The sequence below is a fragment of the Rhinolophus sinicus genome, linkage group LG02 (genome assembly GCF_036562045.2).
Source record: "Rhinolophus sinicus isolate RSC01 linkage group LG02, ASM3656204v1, whole genome shotgun sequence".
Classification (NCBI taxonomy): Eukaryota; Metazoa; Chordata; class Mammalia; order Chiroptera; family Rhinolophidae; genus Rhinolophus; species Rhinolophus sinicus.
Genome location: NC_133752.1, coordinates 137,175,120 through 137,201,389, shown reverse-complemented (window position 1 = coordinate 137,201,389; position 26,270 = coordinate 137,175,120). Strand labels below are relative to the sequence as shown.

At 36.6% G+C, this 26,270-nt stretch overlaps 1 protein-coding gene across 1 annotated transcript in view; it reads left to right on the top strand.

Annotated features, from left to right (window-relative positions):
* Positions 1-3,806: 3,806 nt before the first annotated feature.
* Positions 3,807-26,270, top strand: part of CAND1 (cullin associated and neddylation dissociated 1) — a 40,088-nt gene continuing 17,624 nt past the window's right edge. The window contains exons 1-4 of the mRNA XM_074324877.1: positions 3,807-4,010; positions 12,592-12,735; positions 23,989-24,143; positions 25,882-26,005. Of these exons, the coding sequence (XP_074180978.1) occupies positions 3,943-4,010; positions 12,592-12,735; positions 23,989-24,143; positions 25,882-26,005 (491 nt within the window). The 5' untranslated portion in view covers positions 3,807-3,942. The remainder of the gene's footprint in view (positions 4,011-12,591; positions 12,736-23,988; positions 24,144-25,881; positions 26,006-26,270) is intronic.

Sequence of the window (26,270 nt, the reverse complement as noted above, 5' to 3'; positions counted from 1 at the left end):
TGAATATGAGTGTTCCTCAAGGTTAAGGAACATGTCTTGCTCATCTTTGCACCCCCAGTATCTAGTGTCTGGCGCAGTGTGGGCGTAAAATAAATGTCTGTGAATTAAGCTAAACCACTGGTTGATCTTTGAAGAACCTCCCAACAGGGGACGGCCTGGTGGCTCAGGCGATTGGAGCACCGTGCTCCTGACACTGAAAGCCAGGATCTGCATCTTACAACTAGACTGAGAACAATGGCTTAAAAACCAGGGGATGGGAGCCAAAAACAAACAAACAAACAAACAAAAACAAAAAAAAAAAAAGAAAAAAAGAAAGAAAAGAAAAGAAAGAAACTCCAACAGCTTGAAGGACTCCATTTTTTTCTTCCTCTCTTAAGTTTCTTGTCTCAGTTTTCCATTATGACCATTGACTAGAAAGAAATCTCTTAGAGGATAGCCTTATCTAGGCTTATTTCCTTTTGCATTTAAGTTAGCCATTTACAGATCCTTAAAGGAAAGCATTTTCCCACTGCTTGGTAACAAGCTACATTCAATGATACACAAATCGAATCTTTAAGTGGTCAGGAATACAAAAAAAAATTAAGTACTACTGAGTGCCAATTACAGAGTTGGCATGGGTTAAGTATTTGAAAGAGCATAGTGGTTTAAAGTTGGTGATGTATGCTCTTAAGGAACTTACGCTTTTATTGGAGGCTAGCATGTAAACACTACGATTGTTTCAAGATCCCAGAAAGAGGGACAGGAGATGTGAAAGGCATCCCATGTAAGGAGAAGCATTCTAGTATAGAGGTTTGGAATATGGGTTCTCAAGCAACACTGCCTGGGTTTTAATCCTGACTGCACAGTATTGGTGACCTTCAGCCAGATATGAACTTCTCTGTGTCTCTCATACTTAAAATGTGGATTAAACGAGTTCATGCAGTACCTGACCTATAAGTTAAGTGCTTACGATGATGATAATGTACAAAAACTTGGAGTTGGGTGTTTGAGTGACTCAACAAAAACAACTGATGGGAGCAATTCCTATATGACAATATAGGAGAAAGGTCAGAAAGAAAGGGTTAGGAACAGATGAAGGAGGCCACTGATTGCCAAAATCAGTGGATTTTATTCAGTAAGAGAGTCACTGAACATTTTAAATTGGTGAGTACCACTATAAAAATAATGTTTTGGAAAATTCTAAACTAACTATGTAGAATGGGGATAGGGACAAGTGGAAGGCTGAGAGGATATAATAATAGCCAACTTTCATTAGGTGCTTTCTATGACCTTTGTAAGTGTGCAAGAAATATTAGTTATAAACATTATTGTTATGCTCCAGGCAATGGGCTGAGTACTTCGTAATGAGATATCTGTTATGGACTAAATTGTGTTCCCCCCAAGTTCATATGTTGAGCCTTAACTTCCAATGTGACAGTATTTGGAGATAGAGCCTTTAAAGGGGTAATTGAGGTTAAATGAGGACACAACTAAGGTTAAATGAGGTTAAAAGAGCGGGGCCCTAACCCAATAGGACTGGTGTCCTTATAAGAAGAGAAAGAGATACCAGGGATAGACACACAGAGAAAAAGCTATGTGAGGACACAGTGAGAAGGTGGCCATCTGTAAGACAAGGCCTTAGGAGAAACCAACCTTGCTGTCATATTGATTTTAGATTTCCAGACTCTATAACTATGGGAAAATAAATTTCCGTTGTTTCAGCCACCTAGTCCGTGGTATTTTGTTATGGCAGTCCAGTCAGACTAAGTTCATTTGGCTCTTTAAAAAGCCTGATGGGGTAATACTCTGATGAACATCTGTTACCCACAACGAAAACCATGCTCAGAGAACTAAATGTGAATTGCCTAAGCTAATAAGTGCCAGTAAACAGGATTGATACCCAAGCTGTCTCACTACAAATACTATAATTCAGTTGCAAACTGATAAATGAAAGGATTTATACACACTCTGGATTTAGGCTAAAAGAAAGGGTTATCACCAGATGACCGATTTTAAGGCTTGAGGCCCACATAAGATAAATGACTGGATTGTTCACGTGTGATGTATGTGTGTAGCTTATATTTACTGTGGAAAATTTGTTCAGAGCAGAAGAGAATTGTGGTTGAAGCTCTCAGGGAAACTAGTGAAGGCTCCTTCAAAAAATGAGGGAATACCGGGGAGAAAGCAGTTCTAAAATAAAAGGATATATGGGGGTAAACTAGACTAATGAGGGGGAAGTTGAGGTATAGATTAAGAGACCAAATCAAGTTTCATCTGTTTTGACTGTTATTGCCTGTAACAGCACCTGGCTCTTCGAAGACACTCAGTAACATTTGGTGGATATATGAAAGAACAGTAGAGAAAGGTCAGATTTAATACTTGGGAGAAAGGAACTATTTAAAGTTTTTTGTTGTTATTGTTTGTTTTGTTTTCTTTTCTCTTTTTTAACAGTAGCAATAACAGACTGAGACTGAATTTTCCTTGTCTGTTGACTGGGCTTTTTTTTCTTTTAGAAGTCCTGTAGCTAGCTTCAGTTAAGCGGATAAAAAAACATGGATACTAAAACAAATGATTTGATGTCTGTGATTGCTGCGTGTATGTCTCTGGCACAATAAAATAAATACACAGCTGCAGGATTATTAAATCCATTAAAGCTGACTACAGAGGGTAGTCATTTAGCTATTCTAAATATCATAAATAGGCTCCGAATACAATCATCAGTCGCCGGCCCAGTAATCTTATGATGGTCCTTCACGCTTTAGGAAGCTGGCTCTTCAATGCAAGAAAAGAGAGTCCCCACCCCCGTAGAGGCTCAGCAGCCTTTAGAGAAAGCTACCATCATGCTCAAGGATTAGTGCTAGGAAGTCGCTGCAAAGCCTCTCCCAAGAACACCGACTGGATGATCCCCAACGCGCCTGCCCAAACCGTAGCAGCCTAGCTCTGCAGAAATCCCTTAACAGCAAAAGCAGAGAAAAATCCGAATCTGGGTCGGAAACCCAGTGCGCGCGACAATCTAATGATTTTTCTGCACCACAGCTGCCTAGCCAGACTGCAAATCCCAGCATTCATTCCTTCCAACGGAGCTAATAAGAAAGCCTCAAGTCCCTCCAGCCAATCATATCCTGACTTAGTGTACCCACCCCCCCCAACTGAATTCTGGGATTTGTGGTTTTCACGTGGCAACATGCTATCATTGTGGTTAAGGCAACGTAGGCCATGCGTCCTATTCCAAACGAAAGCTCTATTTAATAATGCTTCTGCTGGTCCCCAGGCTAACCATTTAATTAGCATTACTTCCAAGCTTTATACTCTTTAAAATCGTACACTTTTTCTCTGTCATACAGGAAAAAAAATCAAGTTATTTTCAGATTAAGGCACACTTGTCCCGCTCGCACCCCGTCCTTTAACCGTCGCTTTTAAGTCTCGCGAGAACACCCCCTTTTGGTCGTTGTCATGCCTCCTGAAAGGCGGTCCATGCGAAGACAGACACAAGCTTCAGCCAACAGGATCGTCCTTTAACTAGTGTCTCTACAGCGTGCGTGGGGAGACCTCCGTGAACCCTGACCTCAGCTTCCGTAGCGTCCCGCGTCTACTGCCTCCGCCCCCGGCGCGAAGGAGGCGGGTTTTGGCCCCTTGCCCTGGGGAGCGAGTGCAGAGGGAGTGGGAGCGAGACGGGCCCGAGTGGAAGTGTCTGGCTCCCGGGAGAGGCCCTGCTGTACTCTTTGCTTCCCATGAGCTCGTTCTGCAGCGAGCAGTGCCGTCGTTAGGTCGGCCCCGTAGCTTCTGCTTCCCCCGGGACAGGCCCACGCCTCGCCGGGGAGGGAGCAGCCCGTCGAGGCGCCTCCCTAGTCTGCGTCGGTGTCGCGCTGCGACCCTGGAAGCGGGAGCCGCTGCTAGCGAGAGGAGGAGCGGCAGCGGGCAGCAGCATCAGCAGCGCCAGCGGGCGGGATCGAGGCCGTCAACATGGCGAGCGCCTCGTACCACATTTCCAATTTGCTGGAAAAAATGACATCCAGCGACAAGGACTTCAGGTGAGGGCGAAATCTGACCCGAAACCCACCTCGGGGTCCCCCATCCGTGGCCCTTGCCCTCAGAAAGGTCTTGCCCCACCCCTTTGGCCTTAACCGGTTTCTCTGCTTTCCCGAGGTTCCCAGCCCACCACTCTGTTCCCTGATCCAGGCGGGCCCCTTGCCTTCCAACCCCCTCCCCCCATTCTTTCCTCTAGGCCGTTGCCCGCCGCCGGCCCTCGGCCCCTTCTGCGTCCCCGATCGTCCCCACAGCATTTCCTTTCCCCTCCTCAGGCATGATTTTCATATCTCAAGTAGCGAAATGGGGCGCAATCACCCACCATTGTGGGGAAGGGAGTTGCTCTAGGCTTGGGGATCGGGAAGCCGGGCCTATTCGCCGGCCCGCCGCAGGCGCTAGGCCGCCCTGCTCGCTAGAGCCCGAGCAGCTGCCCACTCGGACCCAGCTGCCTCCTCCTCTGCCGCAGATGTAAGTGGGCCTAGGTGCATTCATCTTGAACGATTTGCTTTTTTGAGCTCCTCGTGGATTAGGTTATAAACTTTTTCTTTGGATTTTTTCTTCTCGTGAAGGTGGGAAGAAGGGGGAGGGCAGCCACCATAGAGGAAACTTGACTCGTAGGGTTTTCCCGCCAGCATCTCTGTCATTTTCCCTTGTCAGGTAAAACCCAAGCGGGAACTCGGGGTTTTAGTCTTATTATTATTATTTTTTTAATATCTCGAATTTCCTGCCAGAAAGGTGAATTGGTGAATCCTAAACAGAAAAGTAAACCAAGCAAATGGGTCTTATTGGAAGCAGGAGTTTTCTAATATGGGGATGGTGAATGTGATAGCAGTTCTGTTCCAGGAGGCTTGTACTGTCGGTTCCAAACCTTGGTATCGTGCATATTGAAGAATTGTTTTCACGGATTACCTTGGTTTCTCGCTCTCTTTTTTTTTTTTTGCACTACGTACAGCAATTGTTACATTCCTTCCTTCTCCGCATCCCATCCACCAAATAAAAATGCTGATCTAAAAAAGAGCTCTTTATTTCTTAAGTACTCGTTTTGTTCCCTGAGGCTTAGTGGTTGTATTTTGTGTGCATTTTAAAGGAAAGAACATACAGTCTTCAATTAAAATTGTGGCTGCAGAACTTATTTATTTATTTATATAGTCTATGAACAGTACGTTTCAACTTCTGAAAACATGTCCAAACCTTATCTACCAAGAAGAAATTTCCTGATTTGTGAAATGAGAACCATGAAAAAAGGTCACGTTCCTAATTAAATTGATGTGCTGGCATATTAAAATGGCCAATGAAATACAGTTTTGGTTCTGTGACTTCAAAAGCCAGAAATGATTTTTTAAAAGTTTTGCTACCTACGGAATTTTTCAGTATTGCATTACTTTTAAAAGCCCATTTGCTAATACTAAAGATTTTAGTGTTGTGACTTTTTTGAGGAGACATGTTTGTTTTGGGTATTTTGATATTTTAGATTTGTGTACTTCTCGGGTCAAAATCAAGATTATTTTTGAAAGTTTTGGTTGTGTTTTTAAAAAGTTAGCATGCTTTTCCATTTGCAGCTTTGCTTGCTTCCAGTGCAAGCCATTGAAATTTAAACATTTGAATGGGACATATATAAACTTTCAACTATGGTAGAGTATGTAGTATGATTTTTTTTCCCCTTCCCATTTCTGTCAGTTTGGCTCATTCTGTCAAAGTACTAAATTTCATTTTGATTGTGTACAGTTTCAGTCTGAAGATAGCATTTTCCTTGTAATAATACAATTTTGTTAAACTAGTCAGACTTGTGTATGGGTAGGGTAATATGTTTAGAATAAAGAAATCAAGTCATGTGATAATGTTCATATGTCATTATTGATTGAAACTTTTAAAAATTTCTTGTAAAGGAAAAAATACGTGCTTTTTTTAATTATTAGAAAGAAATAGTGTTTTGATGTTAAGTTCTAGTCAGTGTTGAACTTGATAAGGATTATCAATCAATCTGGGCTGGAATAAATCAAAACGTTACTTGGAGGAGTAGTTATTCTACTGAAAGTATAATATTGAAATATTTCTAATGGTGAGTAGTATAGAAGATATATTTAGGTAGAAGATATATTTAGAAAGAATGAGTTCCAGTAATTTGGTATCATTAAGTGTTTTTGTTAACTCTGTCTTAAGACTTATGATATACTCAAGCCATCCAGTTAACAGACAAGTCTGTGGAACTAAAGCACTATACAGATTACAGACATTTCAGGGATTAATTAAAATAGTGAGCATTTGAAGTCAGATATTTGAAGATTTTTCTGTATACTTTCAGTGCAGGCATTTATTTGAATACATGTGTTCTATTTTTAAAATGCTTTCTAATTTCTCATTAGAAATATTTTACTTGTTTATTGTGTAAATAATACATAATTGGTGTAATTGTGTGTAAATTGGTATAAATCAGTTTGTCTCTCATGCTTTAAAATACCTAGTGTGAGAAGGATGTTGAGGACAGGCTGATTGACATTATAGAGTATCTAGCATGTGCAGACCACTCTACCTTGTGCTAAGGGGAGAGGAAAACGATACATCTAAAAGGAAGAAAAAAATTTTATTCTCAGAGAACGGTGGACTCCAAAGAGAAAACGTACTGGTCATAAGATACGGGCCCTAGTCATGTAGGATTCTTTGTTATAAACTATCTGTGAGATCTTGGGCAGGCTACTTAATTTGGGATTAAATTTTCACTCGAGAGACTTGTACATGGGTGATTACAAAAGGTCCCTTATAGGCCTGGAATTTCAGGTGTCTGGATAACTACATCGTTCAGTAATGCAAAGAAGGTAAAGAAATGGGTGCAAGCTTCAAAATTTTAAATTGTCAGCATTTTTAAAGAATCTTTTTTAGGCCTTAAATCATAGGCTCAATTTATTGGGAAAAACAAAACAACTAATGCCCTTTTTCTTTCGTGTTTAGTATATTCTGTATTCTTTTAAAATGGGATATATATTAAGGTTTAGTGCCAGTAGATACGTGATTGTAGATGCCAGAATGAAAACTTTAATGCGCATGAACCATGTGAATGTTCCATTTATGAATATTAATATTGAATATTCAGTGGATTTATTTTCGTATACTTCATCAGCGGAATTAAAGTTTTCCAAGTAATCAAGAGCTAAAGAAAAAATTTACCATTCTTTTCTCTCTCTGTACATAATAGTTAATATTAATGCTTAGTATGGACTTTATACATTTGATCATATTTGTGTTTACAACTCTAGTAAAGTGGATACTGACAATCTCTATTACAGCTGAGGAAACTGAAATGGTGATGTTAAGTGCTAGCCCAAGATCAGTTAGATAGTAGTAGATGTGGGCTTTCCAGATACACCAGAACATGAACTGTTAACTGCCATGGTATGCTGCTTCTCCAGGGTTTTGACGAGGGGACATGAAGAGTAAGACCTTACATTTCAGTTCCTTCTGAGTTAGGCTAATGAAATATTTTGTGCTAAAAGACGCTTTTAATAATCCCCTAAGAGGGACTTCAGAAAGTTGATTTAGTGCTTCCCCTCAGTAAGACCTACGTGCTTGTTGAATGGTTAAAACACTATTATAAAAATAAATAACCCAGGGCAATAAGTAGTATTCTGGCTTAAGCGGCAGAAAAGATGAAAGCAAAGGAGCGTCATGTTGGTAGAGTGATCTGAGGTCTTTAAATTCTAGGTAGAGAAAATGAATGTCAAAGCACACTATACAAAATTCTACTGGGGTGAGCGAGTAGATAATCTTGACTGGAGCTGGGGGCAAGTACTGGTCAGGAAACTGAGCGTAAGGATCTTCTTTACTAAACTGCATCCTTCAGTGTTTAGTGCCTTCCTTGCCCATGTGGGTTCTCAATAGATGCTTGTTTTAGTTGAATTGGATTTTCGTTCCAGATGTAAGAAAAAAAAAACATGCAATGATTTTGGGAAGTTTCCTCAAGAAGCCAGTGTAAAATCTACAAGTCTGTTTTTTGTTTTTTAATACCATTTGATACAATCTTAAAGTAATTCATTGCATTGTAGAATTTCCCAGCTTGATAATGGTTTATGTTACCAAACTTATTTATGGGTTTTGGATATTGGAAGTAATTTTTACTTGGACGCTGTTTAAAATGCTAATAAAAATCTCAGCCCTGTGAAGTGGAATTCCTGGGCTTTCTGAGCTGGAAGGGATCTTAGAGATCCTATAACAAAGCTGAAAGTACTGTTTGGGCATTTACACTAATGTAATAGGAAGTACTAAGTGGATTTTCTGGACTGCTCGTGCTTGACGAAAAGTAGATTTAGTCAAAAGAAACAGATTTGTAAAGATTAAGAAGGTGATTTCTGGGCACTTTTAAGTACTTTGCAAGGTTGATGGCAGTAAGTTACTTGATTTCACTTACGTGATTTTTCTTGATATAGGTATACTGGTAACTGATTATCAGCAATGATTATGGCTCACCACTGAAAAAGAGGAGAAAGGGACCTAATTGAGGAAACGGGAGAAGAAAGATGACTACAAATTAGTTTTGTTCACATGAGCAATATGAAGACTGTCCCAAGTTAATTCATAACTCTAAGGGAATAAATGAGAAAAAGTGAGAGCAGTGTGTGTACAAGATCTTGGGTTCACTGGGTGATGCACTTGGCCCATATTTAGATTTCTGTTGGATGCAAGGGTAAAATTGTGTTTGTATGTGAGGGAAAGGGATGTGGTGAGAGCTCCTCACTGTGCAGTACAAGGTATCTGTTTCTACCGTTTGTGCTTCCCTACACTGGATTGACTAAAGGTGAATAAGTCCTCCCCTGAGGAACTTTCCGTCCAGTAGATTAAGCCAGGTGTGTAAGTTCCAGACTAACTATATTGTTTATAACTGTGTTTGCAGAGCCTGGCACAGTTCCTGATCATGATACCCCCAAAATATTTGTTGAAAAATGAATGACATGGTACTGCCTGTAAGTTATATTCACCTGGGACTCCCACAGGAGTCCGAAAGTTAACATCTTACCTTCCCCCTCAACCACCTTAAGCCTTTTTTATTCTTATTTTTCTTGTTACATTACCATCCACCAAATGTCCCAGTTGGAAAACCTTGATGTTTCCTCTTCTACCTTTCTCTCCTTTGGCCCTCTGCTGAGTGTTTCTCAAATTAGTCTCCTTATCTCAACAGGTCTTTATCCAACCTGTTGATAGCTTTTCCATTAGAATTTTCTTCCTAAATATCACAGCTGATCATTGCCTTCCCTACTAATTCCCATTGACTACATGATAAACTCTAAACTGCTTAGCTGTTGCCCACCTAAGCTCACTGAAACTACTCTCCCCCAAATCCCTAACAATCTCCATGTAACTAATTTAGTGTGTATTTTCTTTACTCATCTGTTTGATATGTGAGCACTATTTACCACTTTTTCCTATATAGGTTTCCGTGACACAGCTTGGGTTTATTACCATTACAGTGAGGGAGAGCACACACTATGGGATGTCTCAGTAGGAGGGCTAGGATCTGTTTATTTGGATAACTTTGAGAAAGGTCTAAGGAAGTGGAGATTGGATGTTGTCTGAACCCGGGGTGGGGGGCCAGGCGGGGCAATTCTGTCATTGACATTGCAGAGGAAAAGCTGTAATTAGTAAAGAAGTGGCAGTTGCTCAGAGGAGAATGTTGTTACTTTGTGTTGCTAAGCGAACTTGTCTGAAACGAGTGTTCTATAAGGTTATGTCTAGGAAACAGTATGCGTTAGCTGTAAACCTCAGATCTGTTTGGAATAACATTGAGGTTTAGGGATGAGCCCCAGATCAGTTTCTGGAGTGTAGGGGCTGCTGTTTGTTTCTTTCTCAGTTCTCACTTTTGGCCAAGGGCAGATGAATTTGGGCTGCAGGACAGTAATTCATGATGTTCACATCTTCACTATTGCTGATATGTTGTTGATTAAGATCAGAGGAGTGGCCATTCAGTGTAATCTAGTCGAACCAGGCTTATTATTATTAATCTTTTCTCCCATTGTAAGATGAGTGGTTGAACCATCTGATGTGACAGTGGCTGTTAAATAACATTAAGACTGGACAGGATACGTATTCGACTGTAACACCCAAGTCCTGTGGTTTTCTTCTTCCATTGACCATTTCCTAACTCATTTCTTCCATCCCCATATCCATTTCAAAAATCTAGTAATTTTAACTTCATAAATCTTAGAGTTGGTACTCATTATTCACAGTAGTTGTGTTTTATAAAGTTGCCATGAATGTTGAATTAGCAACACTGAAGTATTGCTTCTAGGGAAAATACAGGGTTAGGTTCCCATGAGCTAGTCACAGAATTTTCATCAGTTGATCAGTTCATAACGTTCTTTTATGTGTGTTTCTGTTTGAAAGCACCTTATTTAATATACATTGATTCATTAGCATTGAACTCAAGGCCAACAGCACTATAACTCATGCCTAACAAATCTTATCTAATACATGTATGTTTTTCTGGAAGACACGTCACAACCTTCTTGTGTTTAAGAACACTTTAGCACTGCACTTTGGAATCATTTTAAACAGCAAAATTACCAACGAAAAGAACAATCATGCAAAAAACGGGGCACTAAGAAGACTGAGAAAAGGATACAGTAGTTAGTCCCCATTTATCTGCAGTTTTGCTTTCTGCCGTTTCAGTTACCCACTGTCAACTGTGTTCCAAAAACATTAAATGAAAAATTCCAGAAATAGTTAATAAGTCTTAAATTGAGTACTGTTTTGAGAAGTGTGATGAACTCTCTCGCCATCCCGCTGTGTCCCACCTGGTACATGAAGCATCTCTGTCCAATGGGTCCACACTGTATATGCTACCTGCCCATGGCCCTCTTGGTTGTCAGGTCAACTTTCCACACTGAACTCCTCCGTCCTTCACTGAGGTCTTACGCCCCTCACCACCACCACACACACAAAGACAAAAAATTAAAAATGCCAAACCAGCTTTCCTCATGCAAACCCTAGGAATCCTTTGAGGCCCAACTAGCCATCAGTTCTTTGGTGTGATCATTGCCAAATGCCCTTGAGTGTTGTTTTAAAAAACTTGTAAGGTTGAAATTTGTCCATTTACCTGTCTGTCTGCCATAATGAAAAAGAGGAAGGACTTAGTCTATATTTATTATCTTAGCCCTTAGGAGCATACCTAAAACAGTAAATGCTTACAAGACATTTTACCAGTTGGCTTTTCAGTCTTCCATGGATAGCTTTCAAACTGGTCAATTTCCTTGCAAGATTTATAGTGCAATTTTTATACCAAATTAACATAAGGAAGAAATCATTCTTAGACTTTTCTGGGTTTCGGGGTCATTAAAAAATTAATTATAACTTTATACTATATCAATCCAGCTTTTCTGATTTTAAATATTATCTATTGCTAATTTTGCTGGTGCTATTTTAACTCTTCAAAAAATGTTTAACTATTAATTACAGATTTTTGAAAACCAGTGGACTTTTTTATTACACTAGAACTCTGAGGTCAGGTGTCAAAGTCTATTTATCTTATCTGTCCTTTGCTCATAGGCATTTGAGTATAATAGGCAGTGAATAAATAAATTAATCTGTGTACTAGTAGAATCCCTTCAGAACCACAAAACAATTTTTCACATTGGGATTATCTGCTTTTTTACTGAAATTGATGATCACTAAGCTTTTCTTTACCCAGATGATTAGATTTCAAGGATTCTTAGAGGTGCCAACTTCAGTGGTTATTTAATGGATTTTATCTTAAGTAAAATGGTTAAGATGCTTTAATGCTTTATGTATAGAAATGCCTGCATTAATGTGCTATTTGGGGTTTTTTGTTTTTTTACTTTCCTGAATATTATGTGGTTTTAATTTACTTAAGTTATATAAAATGGGTAGGGGCCTTCCAAATAGAACTATGTCCATTTTTAAAAAGTACACGCTTAATTTACCTTGTATTATCCCAGTATGAACATAAGCTTTTCTTTATAAGCAGCTTTACAAAATTTGGTAAGAACTATGCTTGCATGTAGTTTAAAACTTTGTCAAATCAGCATTAAGTTAATTCCAGTAACATACTAATTACTGGAATTATCCCTAAAATTCCCTTATAAGTACTGAGCTGCTAAATTAGTAAGTTGTTTTGCCAATCCTTACCACATAGTTTATTGCCTACATTGCCAGACTATCTGCATACCGTCTTTCCCCGAAAATAAGACCTAATTTTTGCCCCAAAAGACGCATTACAGCTGATTGTCTAGCTAGGTCTTATTTTCGGAGAAACAGGGTATTACTTAGGAAGGTATTTGTAATGTTCATAGTTAAAGGCTTCCTAGGTAAAATTCAAATCACATGCAAAGAAAAAGTTAAGAGGAGCTTTTCTCCCCCTAAAAGCAATGATGAAATTAATTAGAATGAAAGTTCACTCACTGTAGATCCTGTCAGTAAATGTGAAATCAAGATTAACCTGGGGAAGATAATTTTTTTTAAAGAGTATGTGAGGAGATGAGATAGATAGACAGATATGAATGACAGCATTGGATTTGAAAATCATCTATTTAATTGATGCTTAACATTTTTAAATTATCAACAAATTTTTATTTTTTTTGATAGGTTTATGGCTACAAATGATTTGATGACAGAACTGCAGAAAGATTCCATCAAGTTGGATGATGATAGTGAAAGGAAAGTAGTGAAAATGATTTTGAAGTTACTGGAAGATAAAAATGGAGAGGTACAGAATTTAGCTGTCAAATGGTAAGTTACCCCTTCAATCCCTGTTAAAATACAAATAATTGGTAAATTATCTTAGTTTGTTCTATGTCTTTCTGGAGTAGGTAACTGGCGAGTATTTAGTGTTTGTACTTGGTACTTATGATACATTTCTCTGTATTGACTAAATGTAGCCTTTCATGGTATTTTACTTTGTAAGAAGTAACATGTAGAAAACTCCAGAAACAGTGGTTCTTGCTCTTGTTTGACGTGATTTTTTTAGCTGGATTAAAAGACCTATTTCTATATTCCAGTGTGGGGAAAATTTAAGAACCAGTGATTAAAGGAATTAAAAAAAAAAAAAAAAAGACAAATGAACAGCAACAGTTAAAACTATAGTTAACATAAAATCAACACTGATGATAAAATAGTTACAAAGAACCTTTACTAAAAATTGTGGGAATTCTGATTGTCTGTGTGTGTACAGTGCAGTAGGAGCATGTTGTTAGGCATGATGCTAACGTGAAAGCGTGAAAGGTGGACTCATTCTTAGTAATAGGGTGCAAAATGTGAATTCTCAGTAAATTCTATTAATGCGCCTATTTAATTTATACATACCAAGTATTAGTAACCCCCAACAATTTACATAGTAAGTTATTAGTAAGTATAACCTTTAGTTTCATATAAAAATTAAATCATGGAATTTTATGTCATTTTGTATGTCATACAATGTTTGATATCAATTTAAATAAATCATTGTCTCATTGCTCCTTTATTGGATTTTCTTATAAAAGTTTTAAATTTGTTTTAGGCTAACCTTTTACATACTTGATATAAAAGCATGCAAAAACATGAGAAATCATTGGTCAGCATAGAATTTCTAGGCATGCAGTACAACTTTCTTGAATATATGTTTCTTTAACTTGAGATTTTTGCAAGTTTAAAATAAAATGGGTCTTCAAAAATAAGTTGCAATGAGTCTATAATTTTACTTTGATCGTTACTGTTATCTTTTAATTCTTTTGCCACATGCTTAATAAACACAGTTAAGTTTTGTTCAAAATGTATGCTGAACATTTACCAGCCTTTAAAAATAATAATAAGTAGTAGTCTGTCCCAGAGGTATGTAGGTCTTAATCACTTGAGTATGAAACTTTACTCATATGAATCTGAGCTTTGGATCTTTTGATGATCTTTTATACTTAAAATTAACAGGTTGCGGGGGGAGAAATGACATATTCAAGAAAATAAGAGAAGAATTAAGATATAAGCAAAAGAAGTAAATTAGGAGATAAAACCTAACATCTGATTCTTGGAGGAGGGAAATCCCAATAGATAGATAAATTACTAAGTAGCCTTATCAAGAAATTGGAAAAATTATCAAAGAATCATCCAAAAGAAACTCAGGCCCCAAATTTTCACACTCTTTGAAAGCTGAAACAATAGATACTTCCAGTACACACAGTTCTAGTACTAGTTCAGAACAGAAAATATGAAAACCTTCCAGTCTTTTATTTAAACCAAATACTGATAACAAATCCTAACTAAACAACACTAAAAAAGAAAACTATAGACCATTTTCACTTAAATGTTCAAAATAAAATTCAACAACGTATTAAGTGTAACATACTATGATCAAGAGAGGTTCATCCCAAAAATATAAGGGTAGTTCAATATTATGTGTTTTATTAATATATTTATTTCATCATGTTAATAGAAGAAGAAAAAACTATCTGGTTAGTTATGAAGGCACTGATAAGATTCAACATTAATTCTTAACTGAAAAACAAAAAAACCAACACTTAGGCTACCTTGGATAATTAGAGGAGTGAAGCACCTTCCAAAAACCAGCATCAGACTTAATGTGTCTGTCATTTGGGGAGGAATAGGTCAGGAATGTTGTATCTCACTAGAGAGCATTCATTCTGTTTCAAGTAAAGCGTTTAATAACATGGAATTGATAGTACCTTTTTTAACATTAAAAGTTCACAAACACACACATGCATACCACAACCCAAAAGCCAATAAATTACCAGATACCTTCACACTAAAGTCGGAAACTGGGCAAAGATGTGTCTATCTCTGCCACATTTCTTTTGAAGGTAGTAGCACTATAAGACCAGGGCGGAAAAGTAAACGAATAAGAATTGAAAAAGGAAAGTGGGAAACATCAAGTCAAGAAAAAAATTTAAACAATAAGAATTCGGTGAAGTAACAGGATGTAAAATTAATGAACAAAAGGTGGCTTTCATATAAGCAAATAATGACCAGTTGGAAGATACCGTGGAAGTAAATGTCCATTTATTACAGCAAGGGAAACACAAAATGCCTAGGAATAACTATAACATGTTACAATGGTGACCCTGAGTAAGGGTATTGTATGGTACAAAGGAAGGTTATAGTTTTATATTTTTCAAAACTTACATGAAGGAAAACTTAAATACTCCTAACCAATAAAAAAATAAATGTATTTGGAATACGTGGAAGGACATCCCATGTCCTTAGATTAGGATAACTCAGCAAAGTTGTCAAGTTGTCCAGGTTAATGTAACGCTAACTTAGTTGTAAAAATTTTTCCCCCACAAGCTAGACAAGTTGATGCTAAAGTATATTTTGAGAGGAAGGAGAAAGGTGGAAGAGTGTTTGCTCAAGATAACTCTTTGTTCAAGAAAACTCTGAAAAAATATAACAGTTGCTGGAGTTGGAGTTGCTTACTAGATAGGAAAACATACTGTTACGTTTCTCTAATCAAAGCAGTGAAATAGGCATTAACAGACCAGTGGAGTAAAATAAAATGGAAAGTACATGATGAAGGTGGCATTACTGGTGAAAAGTTGTATCTTTTTTTCAGAAGACTAAATGACCATTTGAAACAGATAAAATTGTATTCTTACCTCACATACAACATCCCTAAAGGTCACCATTGTTTTGTTCACCTTAAGTTAGTTTTGCCTGTTGTAGAACTTCATATTAATGGAATCATACAGTATGTGCTCTTTTGTGTCTGGCTTTCTTCACTCTCATAACAGCTGTAAGATTTATCCATGTTGGGTGTATTACTATTTCATGACTTTTTATTACTGATTAGTAGTCCATTGGTACCGCAGTCTGTTTATACATTTGATTTCTTTCTAGGGTTTGGTATTGTGAATAAAGATAAATTGAACATTCTCTTCCAAATCCTTTTAGTACATGCGTCTTTATTTCCTATAGATAATACCTAAGTATGAAATTGCTGTTCATTTAGATTTTTTAAGACACTGCCAAATTTTCCCAAAGTATTTGTACCATTTTACATGAAAGTACCAGTTCCACATTGTCACCAACACTTGATTGTGTCACTCTTTAATTTTAGCCATTCCAGCAGGCGTGTAGGTATAGTTTAATTTACATTTCCCTGATGACAATGTCTGGTGCTATTTTGTGTGTTTATTGGCCCGTTGTTCATTTTTTGTAGACTTTTCCCAGTTTTTAAAATTGAGGTTGTCTTTATCAAATTGTAAGAGTTCTTCATATATTCTGGGTACAGGGCCTTTGACACGTGTCTTGTCAATATTTTCTCCCAATTTGATGAGTTTAAGTTTTTAATTTTAGTTTTAAATTTAGTTTAATTTAAAAATTAATTTCAACTTTTATAGTTATTACTCTCTGTCCTAAGAAATCTTTGTTTACCTTAAGGTACAAATATTTTCTCCTGTGTTTTCTTTTTATTTAAAAGCCTTATAGTTTCACCTTTTACTTTTAATTCTGTGAACTATCTTGAATTCAATTTTGTGATGTAGGAAATGAGGTCATTTTTTTCCCATATAGATACCCAGTCATTGAAGCGCCATTTATTGAAAACACCTTTCTTTCCCTACTGAATTGCATTGGTATCTTTGTCAGAAATCAATTAACCATAAAGGTGTGGGTCTATTTCTAGACTTTTTTCTTTTCAGTTGATCTATTTGTCTATTCTAATGCTAGCACAACACTTTTATTAGCGTAGTAACTCAGGCTTTTTCAACCTTGGCACTATAACCTTTTGGGCCAGATAATTCTTTGTTGTGAGGAGTTACCTGTGTATTCTGTGTATTTTAGGATGTTTAGCAGTTTCTTGGCCTTTACCCTCTAATTGCCAATAGCATTCCTTGTTCTCTCAGTAGCTAGTGGCAACCAAAAATGTCTTCATATATTGCCAGATGTCTACTACGGGGTAAAAATCACCCTTGGTTGAGAAATACTGCCATAGATTTATAGCAGTCTGAAGTAAGTTTCCCAGCTTCATTTTTTTCTTTCCCAAGAGTATTTTGAGTTTTTAGGTTCTTTGTATTTCCATCTAAATTTTCGAATCAGTTTGTCAATTTCTATTTTTAAAAATAAGCTTGCTCAAATTTTGATTGAGATTGTGCTGAATAAAGCTATAGAAATAGTTGAAGGAGATCAACATCTTAAAAGTACTGAATCTTTTAACCATGAACTGCGGTATCTCATTTTTCTGTTGATTCCTCAGGATTTTCTATCTAAATAATTGTCATCAGTGAGTATTTCCTCTTTTTAATCCTGATTTTGGTAATTTGTGTTTTCTATCTCTTTTTTTACCCCCTCAATTCCTCTAGTTAGGGAATTACCAACTTTACTACTCATATCAAAGAACTGTTTGTAGTGTTTGATCATTTTTTCTGTTGTTTGTTACTTATTTCATTGATTTTATCTCCTTACTAGTACTTTCCTTCTATCTAATTAATAAACATTTAAAGGTATATATTTTCCTCTAAGTACTTGAGCTACATTCTACAAATTTTGGTATTTTTATTATTCAATTTGAAATATTTTTAATCTCCACTGATTTTTCTTTGATCCATTGGTTATTTAGAAACAATTTTCAAATCTTTGAATATTACTTAGATGTTTATTTCTATTTTTACTGGTTTCTAATTTAATTCCATTACAGTAAGAGAACCGTCATACTCTTTAAAATTTCAGAGTGGTTTTGTTTTGTCTGCTTACTGAGATTTGCTTTATGGTTCAGCATATGGTAGGTCTTGGTGAATGTTCCATGTACAAATAAAAGTAAGTGTATTCTGCAGTAGTTGGGTACAGTGTTTTATAAATGTAATTAGATCAGGGTAGTAGATGGTGTTCAGATTTATATCCTTAAGCGATTGTTTTCTTCATACTAAATACTGAAAGAGGGATGTTAAAATTTCCAAATATGATTGCCAATTTATCTGTTTCTCTTTAACACTGATTTGTTTCAAGTACTTTAAAGCTGTATGACTATATGCACATGTATATACACATTTATAACTGTCTTTTTGATGTTTGACCTTTTTGTGAGTATAAAATGTTTCTCTTCAAAAGACACACCTTATCTTGAAATACATTTTATCTTATGTTAATATAGCCACTGCAACTTTTTTAAGATTAGTGTTTGTATAGTGTATCTTTTCTGTTACTTCATTTTGAATCTGTTTTCATTTTCAAATTACCATGTTTCCCCGAAAATAAGACCTAACTGGGAAATAAGCCCTAGAATGATTTTCCAGGATGACATCCCCTGAACATGAGCCCTAATGCGTCTTTTGGAGCAAAACTTCATATAAGACCTGGTCTTATTTTTGGGGAAACATGGTATGTACCTTATAGACAGCAGATAGTCCACTGACATTTACTGTAAATATTGATATGGTTGGATTTAAATATGCTGTTTTGCTTCTTGTTTCCTTTTTGTTGTTCCTATGAGGTGTGTGTGTGTGTGTGTGTGTGTGTGTGTGTGTGTGTGTGTGTGTTTTCCTGCCTTCTTTTGGGTTAATCAAGTTATAGCAACAATTCTCAAAGTTTGATATGGGGATCCCTGGGACATCTCATGACCTTGAAAGTGACAAAACCTGTTATATGAGTAATACTGAAGTGTTATTTTCCTTTTGACTCTCCTTTTCTCATAAGTGTATAGAACAATTTTCCAGAGGCCACGATATGTGATATTATAACAGATTGAATGCAAGAGCAAATAGGAGATTCAGTTGTTTTCTTTTAAGCCTTAACATTAATTTGCAAAAATGTAAAATTAATTTTCTCACTTTTTTATTTTTTGGAGAATATAATTATTTTTCTTAAATGTTATGTTAATCTATAATGGGTTTACTGTTACTTTTAATTTTTTATATGGTAAATATTAACAGATACAGTGACGTACAGAAAAGTTGTTTCTGGTCTTCATTGATTTTAGATATGTTAAAAGGGTTTCTGAAACCAAAAAGTTGGGAATCACTGTTATTCAATATTTAACTTTGATTTGCTTTGTTGCCTTTTTAGCTATATCACTGCATTTTTTTTAATTGTCACTCTAGGCTAGGGATAAATTGTATTTTAAATTTATCACAATCTATTAAAAGTTAATATTGTACCCCATGCTATAAATTATTTAAATCTTGCAGTAACATTTTTTTATTTACTTCCTTATTTGTGCTACTATTTTATATATATTTTTGTGTGTATTTTTGTCCGTAGTGCAAAAAATATATAATTTTTAAAGTATAGCCTTTTATGTATACACACATTTACCATATCTGGTGATTTTTATTCTTTCCTGCAAATTTGAGTTACTTTCTGACTTTATTTTCCTTTACCTTAGAGAACTTTCTTTGGTAATTCTTGTGATATAGGTCTGGTGGCATTATATTCTCTGCTTTTATCTGAAATTGTTTTAATTTATCTTCATTTGGAAGGGTAATTTCACTGGATATGGAATTCTAGGTAGACAGTTTTTCTCTGGTCTTAGTTCTGTCACTATCTGACATTAAAATTGTTTTCTAAAATAACAGTTTTAGAGGTTTTATGGTTGTTAGCTACAAGAGGATTAGTTCAACAAAACTATTTTGTCATTAATGGAAGCTAGAACTCTTTAAATTCATTTTTGCAATTCCTTTTATTGTCACTCCCAATTTTCATTCTTTCTTGTTAGGTTCTTTACATGTATATACCATGTCTTTGTTGTCACTGCCGTCATTTTGGATTGGGCTATTCTTGGATTTCTCCAGTCTTTCTGTTTATTTTTTCTTCCTGTCTCTTCTTAATTCCTCAATTTCTTTCCCTACTACTTCTCTAATAAAGCAATTAGTCAGTGTTTATTTATTGAACATATATAGAGGGTGCCAAACAAATGTATACACATTTTAAGAAAGAAAATAACTATTAAAATTGTAATACTCAATATATACCGATAACAAAAGATGAATACAAGTCATGTTTGACTTCTGCAATGACAAGAGGTGCTCAAAGTGGTTACCGTCAGCGTCCAGACACTTCTGATTACGGCGAACTACTGCTTGTGAAATGCTGACCAAAGTGTCCACTTGTGTACATTTTTTTGGCACACTGGTGTATGAAACATCAATCTGAGCATTTATCCAGTTAAACTATTTTCATTCTGTCACTTATACTTCAGAAAGTACATTGGCTCCCAATTTACCACAACACATTTAAATTCATTGGCTTAACTTTAAAGATTCTCCATAATGTCCCAGGGGCCTAAGTTTCCTATTGTGTTTTTCATCTGCCTTTTGTATCAGAACAGTTCTTTTCGCTCCTCATTTTTTTCAGTATGCATCCACTTATTCTAGTATATGATTTTTTTATTTCTTTTTGAAATGCTTTGCCTTTTTTTTACTATATCCCATCAAAGCCCAGTACATTAAAATCTCTTAGGTGCAATCTCCTGTAAATAGTAACATTGAATTTAAAGGTGTTTTTTTTTTCAATTGTGCAGAGTAGTGAATGCCTTCAATTAATTTCTAAAGTAGTAATATGAATTCCTTACCTCACCAACCAGATGGTAATTTTTAGAGATAGGGGCCATACTTTTGTTCTTTACTACAGTTTTGACTATAATGGCTCCTCAGCGAATATTCACACACAAACATTACCTACTGTGAGCTAAATTCTATGGGAAGGACTTTTCTTGCTCCTCAAGTAGTAGACCTACATGCAAACCTATAATAACAGTATACAAATCCTAATATGAAAGGCATATTACATACAAGGTCCTTTGGGAGCACAAAGTAGTAATATCTTGAGTTTCACGGTACGACGATGGAAATCAGTGGGAAAAAAATTGGAAACCAACTACAAGGAGCTTATCTATCAAGAATCTCTGGAGGAGTTCTGGTCAAGATGGCAGAGTAGGTAAAGACTGCTCTGGTCTCCCACGACCACATCCTAATTAAGTCTAAACTGCAGAACAACCATCATTGAGAATCTCCTAAAGTCTAGCTGAACATAACTGAGGATATACAGAAGTAGCCACGTGGAGACACTCGGCGGAGGGATGGAGACATGGAACTGGTCCCACACCAATGTGTAGCGGTTAAAATTCAGAAGACATATCTCGGACTGGGGAGGTTTCTCCTTGAGGAGTGAGGGGTCAAAATCCACATCAGGCTCCCCAACCCAGGGTTCCAGTGCAAGGAAGAAAAATCTCCATAACTTCTGGTTGTGAAAACCAGCGGAGATTGTGGCTGAGTGAGACAGAGGGTTGCTGGAGTCCCAGGCATTCCTCTTAAAGGGCCTGTGCAGGGACTTACTTGCTGACATACTCTGAGCGCCAGCTCTGGGGTAGCAGCTTGCAAGGTGCCAGGGACATACGGAGAAGAAATGAATTGTCTGGTTTTAGATCAAGGGCTGTAGGGGCAGTTTTCTCCCAGACAGAAGTGCTGGCAGAAGCCATCGTTCCTTTGTTGAGCCCTCCCTCCTTCACTCAGCCTGCAGATGCAGGCAGGTGCCCTGTTTGAGTCTCCATCAACCTGGCTAACATCATTTGCCCCACCCTGGTGATTCCCTGAGACCTTGCCCCACCCAACTTATGGGCCCACCCAAGCCACTTCCAGTGGCTTTTCCATACAAATGTTCAATCTTGGATCATGCTGCAGACTTTCCTAAAATCTCTCAAAGGTTCACAAACCCCAAACAAGCAGCATCTAGCCTTGGAATGTCCCGTACTTCTTCCTAAGCAGCCCTAAGCTTGGCACTAGCAGCAGTTGGCCTCGGTTCGTAGCTTTGCCTCTCCTAGGCACCTCCAAGCCCAGCACAAGTGACATCCATCTGCAGATCATTTTGTAGCTCATACCAAGTGACCCCGGGCAGAGCACAACCAATGGTTGACCTTGGCCTGCACCTTTCAAGAGGCCCGGAACCCACACACCTGGTGGCCAGCTTCTGACTACACCAGAGCACTATCCAACCACCTCCACAAATCACATACCCAAAGGACAGACTCGGAAGGCTAAAGCGAAATCTTGCTCTCTAGGGTCAGCCCCTGCACAAAAGCTCCTCCACTGCAGTCATGGTTAGTCTTCAGAACTAATCAGCCGGAGGGTAAATCCCTCCCATTGATGTGCCAGCAGCAATCAAGGCTGAACTACAACAGGAAGGCATACACAACCCACACAGGAGACAAACTTGGAGCACCTGGCTTAGGTGACCAGGGAAACTGAGTCACTGGGCACCACAGGACACCTACTACATAAGGCCACTTCACCAAGACTGGGAGACATAGCAGCTCTACCTAATACATAGAAACAAACACAGGGAGGCAGCCAAAATGGGGAGACAAAGAAACATGTCCCAAATGAAAGACCAGAACAGAGCTCCAGAAAAAGAACTAAACAAAATGGAGACAAGCAATCTACCAGATGCAGAGTTCCAAACATTGGTTATAAGGATGCTCAGTGATCTCTGTTGAGAACTTGAACAAAGAGACTACATAAAAATCGAGATAGAAAACATGAAAAAGAACCAGTCAGAAATGAAGAATACATTAACTGAAATGAAGAATACATTAGAGGGAATCCATAGTAGATTACATGAAGCAGAGAATCAAATCATTAATTTGGAAGATAAGTAGAAATCACCCAATCAGAACAGCAAAAAGAAAAAAGAACCCCCCAAAATGAGGATGATTTAAGGGGCCTCTGGTACACATCAAGTGTACCAGCATTTGCATCATAGGGAGAAGGAGGAAGAGAGAGAACAAAGAATTGAAAACCTATTTGAAGAAACAATGATGGAAAACTTCCCTAACCTGGTGAAGAAAATAGACATGCAAACCTAGGAAGCGCAGAGAGTCCCAAACAAGATGAATCCAAAGAGGCCCATATCAGGGCACGTCATAATTAAAATGCCAAAGGTTAAAAACAAAGAATTTTAAGAGCACCAAGGAAAAATGAAGTTAGTTACCTACGTACAAGGGAGCTCCCAGGGGACTGTCAGCTGATTTCTCAACAGAAACTTTGCAGACCAGAAGGGACTGGCATGAAACATTCAAAGTGATGAAAGGCAAGGACCTACAACCAAGATTACTTTACCCAGCATTTAGAATCTGCCCATTCATTTAGAATTGTAGGACAGATAAAGAGCTTCCCATACAAGAAAAAGTTAAAGGAGTTCATCACTACTAAACCAGTATTATAAGAAACGTTAAAGAGAGTTCTTTAAGAATTAGAAGGGGGGGAAAAAGATAAGAAATAGGAATAATAAAATGGCAATAACTACATGTCTATCAGCAATTACTTTAAATATAAATGGATTAAATGCTCCAAACAAAAGACATAAGATAGCTGAAAGGATAAGAAAACAAGACCCTTACATATGCTGGCTATAAGAGACTCACTTCAGATCAAAAGACACACACACAGACTGAAAGTAAAGGGTTGGAAAAAGATATTTCACGAAAATGGAAACAAAATTGGGGTAGCAATACTTCTACAAGACAAAATAGACTTTGAAACCAAAGTTATAACAAGAGACAAAGAAGGACCCAGTAATCCTCCTTAAGGGTATTTATCCGAAGAAACCCAAAACACTACTTCGAAGGGATGTGTGCCACCATATGTTCATTGTAATGTTGTTTACAATGGCCAAGATAAGAATGCAGCCTGGGTGCCCATTACTGGATGAATGGATAAAGAAGAGCTGGTACATACATACAATGGAATATTAGCCATAAAAGAATGAAATTGTAATAACTATGTACAGTATCAGGTGGGTAGTAGATTTATCTGCGTGACCACTTTGTTATATAAATGTCTAATCACTATGTTGTAAACCTGAAATTAATATAATATTGTATGTCAACTGTAATTGAAAAATTATTTTTTAAAAATTTCTTTTATACCCTTATTTGTATGCTATTTATGATACAAACATAGTGTATTTACTTGTGTTGACAGGTGCCAGGGGGAAAAGTTAATGTTTCTATTTGTCTATTTTTCAGTTTTTGTGTTTATCTAGATTAATTTTTTTTTCTTTTTTGTATTGCAGTCTTGGCCCTTTAGTGAGTAAAGTGAAAGAATACCAAGTAGAGACAATTGTAGATACCCTCTGTACTAACATGCTTTCTGATAAAGAACAACTTCGAGATATTTCAAGTATTGGCCTTAAAACAGTAATTGGAGAACTTCCTCCAGCTTCCAGTGGTAAGTAAGCAAGATCACATTTTTCTTCCTGTTTCCCTTTTATGTGGAGGTATTTCTCCTCTACTCTATTTTTTCCTCTCTTGGCCAGGGAGGGAGCAAGGTGTCTATCCTAAATGATTTTTATAAGCATGCCTTCGAACAACTAAGAAAAAAAAGTCTGCAGTTTTATTTTTGCTTGAAAATAAATTCATTTTTAAATGAGTATTATTTTGATTGAATTTATGTATCTCATAGGAACACCAGTTCTGAAGGATTTTTATGTTGGAGCAAGATTTAATAATTGTTTTGTGTACCGTAACTACAGAATAGAGTTACGTCAACTTATGCAATGTAGGACAAGATAACCAAAATCATGAGTTATTTCTGATTAGCTTTTATTTTTAATATTAATTTTGCTTTGCATTAGAATTTATGATGTAAAACTTCTAACACTGTTAAAACAGCTATAAAATAGTACAGTTTACTAGTATCTTTAAGGTTGAGCTTCTTGTAGCTACTTGGTAATTTAAAAAAAAATTTAAACTAAAATTAGTGAAATTGTCAATTAATTAGCTTTTGGCCTCTAACAGAAATGTTTAGATAATCTAAGTTTTAGAGTTGGTCTTAACTGCTAACCTGTTGACAAAAATTATCAGGCTAGAAGTTTTGGTCTCATCTGCAAATGGAGTGAAATTATCTCCCTATTGCATGGGAAAATGTCAATTGGTAATAATATAGTCTGGGTGTGTAGTTTTCACTCATTTACGTAATAAATATTAATGATTCACTATGTTAGTTATCAAGCTAAATGATTCATGTGTATTATTTCACTTAGTTTAAACATCAGCTACATTAGAGGTCTTAATAGTCCTAGTTTGTTGATGAGTGAACTGAAATTCCAAGAGATAACATTAATTCACCCAAAGTTTTGATTACCTGGTTGGCTGAGGAGTCAAATACATCACCTTTTAATCTAAAGCTTATGCTTCTACTGTATCATAGCAATGTCACTTTATCCTTATTAATTAGTTATTTCAATAAAATATTTCACCAACTCTGAAGTATGTTATTTATAATTGTATTAGCTATATCAATATTTTCCTCATTGAAACATGTTTGTTTTTAACTGATTTCTAGTTGTTAACCATTCGGATTCTTCCTTTCAGAATTTCTTGTTTATTTTTTTCTCACACTTTAATATCAACACACATCTACTTGAAAACAGTAATAACTTGATTTATGAGTCCTCTGGAACAACAGTTTTACTTTGTAATGAAGTTATGGAATCTTTGGATTGGAAAAGATTTTATTAGAGGTTACATCTATTTTTTTTTAGAAACCATGTTAATCATTGGTTTTTAATGCACTGAAATTTAAAAGTCTAGGTTACCAGTAAAGAGGACTCTAGTAGAGAAAAATGTCGTTGCTACTTTCTAAGCACTTAGAGCTACTACTGGCTCTGTAGTCAGCATTCATGCGAGTGCATGGGAATAGTTGTCCCATAGAGTCTGTTGAATCAATATGGTTTTCCCTCGGTCATGTACTCCTCCTGCAGTGATCTCTAATTTTTATTTTATGTCTAATAAGTTATTTTATTGAAAAACAACCTGTTTTGCAATGCATATTTTTCTGACATGAATCTCTTGAGTGAGTCTCAGAATCAAGTTCAAAGTCTTTGAATCTTTGGTAACTTCCATGAATATAAGGTGGAACTCAGCGTATGTGCCTTGCAATTGTTACTGGTTTCTTATTCACTCAGGCTCTGCACTAGCTGCTAATGTATGTAAAAAGATTACTGGACGTCTTACCAGTGCAATAGCAAAGCAGGAAGATGTCTCTGTTCAGCTAGAAGCCTTGGATATTATGGCTGATATGTTGAGCAGGTAAACATACCTATTGTTTGTATTATTTGTAATATAAATATGTGCATTTATTAAAAATCCCTTCTGAAACTTGGTCTAAAATTATTCATGTTCTATTATGGCTGTTTTATAAATATGTGTGGTTAGGAGTGAGGGGAGATATAAACTAACTATACAAGCATGTTTTATACAGTTATAAGAAATAATGAATAAAATTTGTGATTTAAATATTTCAGCACAATTTTTATGTTTTGTTTTACTCTTATATTCTTGAGTACAGTGATCT